General features: G+C 49.6%; 2 protein-coding genes across 4 annotated transcripts in view; one reads left to right on the forward strand and one right to left on the reverse strand.

Moving 5' to 3' along the window:
• The first annotated feature begins 11 nt into the window (after nucleotides 1-11).
• Nucleotides 12-4,341, forward strand: RAC3 (Rac family small GTPase 3). 2 transcript variants are annotated; one of them, XM_009644214.2, is made up of 6 exons: nucleotides 12-678; nucleotides 1,847-1,918; nucleotides 2,199-2,316; nucleotides 2,928-2,990; nucleotides 3,475-3,634; nucleotides 3,752-4,341. In XM_009644214.2, exons 3-6 carry the CDS (start codon nucleotides 2,224-2,226, stop codon nucleotides 3,880-3,882), a joined length of 447 nt encoding a protein of 148 aa, XP_009642509.2. In that variant the 5' UTR covers nucleotides 12-678; nucleotides 1,847-1,918; nucleotides 2,199-2,223; the 3' UTR covers nucleotides 3,883-4,341. The 2 variants fall into 2 exon arrangements, with proteins under 2 accessions (XP_009642509.2, XP_035755789.1); XM_035899896.1 differs by having other exon boundaries at nucleotides 12-138.
• Nucleotides 4,342-4,432: 91 nt separating this feature from the next.
• DCXR (dicarbonyl and L-xylulose reductase) overlaps nucleotides 4,433-5,110 on the reverse strand; it is a 3,103-nt gene continuing 2,425 nt past the window's right edge. For both annotated transcript variants that reach the window (XM_035899906.1, XM_035899908.1), the window contains one exon: nucleotides 4,433-5,110. This exon is cut by the window's right edge and continues 49 nt beyond it. In XM_035899906.1, coding sequence (XP_035755799.1) covers nucleotides 5,056-5,110 — 55 coding nt within the window. In that variant the 3' untranslated portion in view covers nucleotides 4,433-5,055.

Consider the following 5,110-nt stretch of genomic DNA (forward strand, 5'->3'; position numbering starts at 1 on the left):
GCGGGGCCTTGCTGCAGCCGATGCCGCCCTGCCCGGCGCGTCCCGCTCCCTCCTTAGTTCATAAACTTGGGTCCTCGTCGCTGAACGCTCCTCGTGATTTTACTAGCTGCCTGTATTCCGCTGGTTTTTGTCGTACAGGTGTGATGCATTACAAAGCCCTCCCTAAAAACCGTGATGTTTGCACATTTCCCTCCTGCTTCCTTTTGTTGTTTGTGTTCCAAGGTGAAACACGGTGCTGTTTCTGATTTCACCATGTGCTTCTTGCCATCCTTCTTGCTCTTCCCTTTGGACTTACCCTGTACGCCTTTTTCCGAGAACACATCTGTATGCAAGATGCAGGCATGCAGTGGATTTACGGTGCTTTGTAACTTTTCCTAGCTTGTCCTGCATATTTTTCCTCATAATTCCTGTTTGCTTTTCTGATCGCCGCAGCAAGCACAGACCTGAGATACGGAGAACTAAATGTGAACTGGTCTTAGGCAGGGACTGGTGTTTCCACCTTCCCATGCATGCCACCCCCTCAAATACACATCTGGAGCCAGACCTTCCAGGTTCTAGCCTGTGGGGGCAAAAGAGGGGGGCAGGAGAGCAGGCCACCCACAAAACAGCACAGCCTTGTTGCGGAGGGGAGGGCGACAATGGGGAGCGCAGCATGTTGGAAATGGCCTTCAGCTGAAGGTTTGCAGTCCAGTGTTTTGCTTTCAGACCAAATCGACAAGTGCAGAGACTGAATGAACTTGGATACCAAAACACTTTAATCATAAATATGTGGGAATTACGTGACTTCCCTGTTTGGTGGGAGAGAGGCCACGGTTCAGGAGGAAAGTTGGGCCCCGTCAGTGTAGTGGTTCTTTACACAACCTCCCTGTTCTCCAAGAGAGGGACCTGGTCCGGGGGAAAAGCTGGGTGGATTACTGTAGTGGTTCTTGCTGTGCTTTGTGTCACCCTGGCGCAGGACTGTGGGGTCCTCTGGAGTCTCTTGCTCACTCCTGAAGCCTTCCCTTGCGTCGCCCTGGTTACAGAATTGCGTAGAGGACACCCATGTCTCTTGGCTCTTCAGCTTTGCTCAGGCACAGCTTTCACTGTCGCTCTCCATCTGTATCTCTGGAAGGTTCTCTGCAGCTCACAACTTCCGCAGTGATAAATGGGTTGTTTACACTCCTGGTACTCTTCTGTTCTTGTAACTCAGCTTTTCCCTTATCCTACAGGGGTAATTAAAGTTTGTATGCTTGCTGCCATTGCCAGCCAGGCCCAGCCCCTGCCACCTGCCATCACTGGGTTGACCAATCCCACCTGCCTTCAGCAAAGCCCTGAGTTTATATTTTCAGTGATTATGCTGATGCCAACATCAGTTTCCAAACTGACAGTGGTCATTTTAAAGTTAATTTCTGTTTATGGGTACCTATTTTCTCCCCTTTGTATTTGTTGACGTTGACTTCCTCTATCTGAGGAGCTTGAATAATAATTCTGTGTGCTGCATGTTTTTTCACCTCACTGTTTACCCATTTTGCTAGATTATTATGGATGTGTTTAGCCCAGCACAGAACCTTAATTTATTCCCTCTCTTTTGGTTCTGGAACAAATATGTTTTGCCTGTTGTTTTGCTGAGGCTGCAAGTGTGGGGACAAGGAGTGGGAGAGAGCAGGGTCGGGTGAGCGCTCAGGCGAGGCGCACATTGTGAGTGCAGGCCTGGTCCCTGACAGCTAAAGAATGCCAGCCTGCTGCAGGCTTGTTTTCTCTCACAATAACTTTTTACCTAATCTTGGTTTTGGGTGGGGAAAAGGGTGAGTTTTACAGTGCTTTCTGCTGTACCCTTCTTCATGCTTGTCACTCTTCTCCTCTGCAGAGCTGTAGGGAAGACCTGCTTGCTGATCAGTTACACCACAAATGCCTTCCCTGGAGAATACATCCCCACTGTGTGAGTAATGGCCTCAGGCTTCAGTTGCTCTTTGCTCTGTGTGCGCGTGTCTGTAAACGCTGGGTTTGTAGGTGGGGAGAAGGCTGTCCCAAATCAGACTATGAACTTCACACACGAGGAGGATGCCGGTGGCATGGCTGTGTATGTGAGGAAGGCACGACTATCCCCACTGGAACTGTGTTGTAGTGTCCTCTCATGATTCACTGTCCCCTTGGATTTCATGTAGAGAGATGTGTGGGTCACAAGAAGATTGTCACTGATGGGGACTCTTCCTTGGCAGGTTTGATAACTATTCTGCCAATGTCATGGTAGATGGAAAGCCAGTGAACCTAGGCCTCTGGGATACAGCAGGGCAAGAGGATTATGACCGACTGCGGCCTCTTTCCTATCCACAGACGGTGAGTGCTGGGCTTGGACTGGCTTGTAACTGCTCCCTCTTGGGGGCAGGGAGGCTCCCAAGGACAGCTAGGCTTCTTTCCTTTGAGGAAAGTCTAAGTTCCTGCGGCTGTAACCATAATTCTGGTTGTTTAAGAAGTATCGCACTGAATTTCTCCTAAGAGATTGCCCTATTCTTGTCCTTGCTGTGTAATGGTGTTTGAACAGTTATGCTCAAGTGAAAGGAATGGCGTGGGGGTGCTGTGCAGCTGAGCCACGTTCCACATTCCCATTCTCTCTCGGTGGCACAGCTCGCTGTTGGGCTGCACTAGCGGTGTTTCCCTGGCTGTAGCAATTCCTACGTGGCCCCTCTACCAGGGTGGAAGCCCATAGCATGGTTAAGACTTTTGTGGCCACAGGCTCTTAAGATGCAGAGCCCAGTGTTGTAAAAGAAGATGAAGTCATGCACTCAGAGTCCCGTTCCTTCCCTCTCTGAATTAGTTTAGCACCCTTAATGGGGAAAAATTTCTGGCAGCCAGTCCTTGCTCATGGGAGGAGGTTGCCCTCTGTGAGGCTCCCTCCATTATCTCTAGCTGTTTCTTTCTACACAGCTGACCCTCTTGTTTCCACACAGGATGTTTTCTTGATCTGCTTCTCCCTTGTGAGTCCAGCCTCCTTTGAGAATGTCAGAGCCAAGGTAAAGTATTCTCCTGGGTGAAACAGTAGAAGGGAGGAACCAGTGAAGTCCCCTGCCCCACCCAGCACCACACCTACAAGCCCAAAATTTCTAGCAGTCACGTTTTGACAAGGGAAGGTCATAGTCTGCAGGTTTTAAGAGGGGCCTACTTTTAATTCGTGACTTCTTTGCCCAAGTTTTTGCCTTTTTGAATCAGCATCTTAAAGACGGTAAGGGATGTCCTAGAAGCTAAAATGCGGTTAAGGGAAGCACTGTGTGCAGAGTTGGCTGACACTGCCTGTCATGATGATGTCTCTGCCTTCATTATTACATCTGCACCAATCTCTTCCTGCAAAGCATATTCAGAACTGTAGGCAGAAGGATACTCTTCAGGTGTTGCCACTATGTCAGATAGTAGTAAAAACTTTCTTCCTAAAGTTGAATGCATCCTCATGGTTGCATCTACTGCTATGGCTTCTTTTCTTATCGTGCCTCTCTGTTTCAGTGGTACCCTGAGGTCCGACACCATTGCCCAAACACACCCATCATCCTCGTGGGCACCAAGCTGGACTTGAGGGATGATAAGGACACCATTGAAAGGTTACGTGATAAGAAACTGGCCCCCATCACCTACCCCCAAGGTTTGGCCATGGCGCGGGAGATCGGTGAGTCTCTTGTGCTGGCAGATTTCCATGGCGTTGAGCTTTTTATTTTGGAATGGGTGAGGGACAGTATGTCCTGGTAGGACTGGAATGGTTGAGCTGGAGCTCTCTTTCCCCTAGGGTCGGTAAAGTACCTCGAGTGCTCTGCCCTGACGCAGCGGGGCTTGAAGACGGTGTTTGATGAAGCCATCCGGGCTGTGCTCTGCCCACCGCCTGTGAAGAAGCCCGGCAAAAAGTGTACCGTGTTTTGAGGGCTGTGGCCCAGGTGCTGGCTCAGCATGTTGTCGTCCTCTGACAGATTGCATATTAGCTGGGTGTTTCTGGAGGGGGCTGGGATGTGTAGGGCCCTTCATCATGTACGAAGTCAGTGTTTTTTAAATGTCTCTTTGATTTAACGTCAGTGTTGATGTGAAGGGGCAGCGGGGGCAGGAGCCTAGCTGGGGGCCGTACAGCCCCCAGGGGAGGTACAATGGGGAAGGCAAGGTAGCTCCTTGGGACAACAGGCTGTTTTGGCTCTCCTGAACTCCAAGCTGAAAGGGCTGAGACATCCATCCTGTCCTGGAAACACCTGGTTTCAACCCGCAGGTGAAATGGGTGGTGAAGATCCTTTGTGGGAGTGGGGAGGGAGCTGGCATGAATGGTGCTGAAGGGCAGGAGCCGCTGGGAGAGGGGTAGGGTCTCCTTGCCCAGCCTAGTGTGGCGAATAGCTAACAAATTGGTGCTCTAGCAGATACGTGCCTGAGACTGTTGAAGAAATCATAACCAGCCCTGGAAGGGGTCAAAGTAAACAAGATACAATGCTGAGGAACTAATCATTAGGTGCTTTATTGGGTACTAGCCAAACTCAGTGAGTGAAACAGCTCTGTGCAATCAATGTATTTGCCTTTTTGTGTGTGCACACCCTTGGCCAGCGTGGTGCTGCTCCCTCCTGTCAGTCTTTAGCAGGGCCTCCCCCCCTCAATCCAGTCTCTGCAGAGCAGGGCTGTGGTTGTTGCCTCTGTTTTGTTTTTTTTCTACTAAAGACAGCAAAGGAAGCAATGAGGAGTCTGCTAACTTCTTTCCCTTCCCACTGAAAGTACAGGCGGGCTCTATGGATTTGGATGGAACAGGGAGAGCTTCTGAAGGGTTGGGGGGGGGGAATAGGGTTGGAAGAAAGACAGGTCCAATTTCTAATCATCATGTAGAGTGACAAGATAAAACCTTATTTGGTGCAATAAACATTCTCCATGACGGCATATGTGAGCTTTATTATATAGCAGCCTTCTAAAGGTAATTTTCTGCCTCACTTCTCATACAGGTTCCAGCCCTGCTGACTCTCTTCTCCAGCAAGACTGGGTCTGTGTCATTGTTTTCTACCCAGTTTACAGCTATGTAGTACTAGTATGAAAATTAAGGCCAGATGTGAAATGCAGGTGTCATGCATGTTAGGAGACAAGAAATCCCCCATCAACCATCAGTGAGCTGCCCGTTGTCATAGCA

The sequence above is a fragment of the Egretta garzetta genome, unplaced genomic scaffold (genome assembly GCF_000687185.1).
Source record: "Egretta garzetta isolate BGI_Z169 unplaced genomic scaffold, ASM68718v1 scaffold381, whole genome shotgun sequence".
Taxonomy (NCBI): domain Eukaryota; kingdom Metazoa; phylum Chordata; class Aves; order Pelecaniformes; family Ardeidae; genus Egretta; species Egretta garzetta.

Excerpts from the sequence above, each read along its gene's own strand:
- RAC3 (XM_009644214.2), top strand. The coding sequence starts at position 2,224 with ATGGTAGATGGAAAGCCAGTGAACCTAGGCCTCTGGGATACAGCAGGG. Across the intron at positions 2,991-3,474 it reads TTGAGAATGTCAGAGCCAAG|TGGTACCCTGAGGTCCGACA; the intron begins GTAAAGTATTCT and ends TCTCTGTTTCAG. Across the intron at positions 3,635-3,751 it reads GGCCATGGCGCGGGAGATCG|GGTCGGTAAAGTACCTCGAG; the intron begins GTGAGTCTCTTG and ends TCTTTCCCCTAG.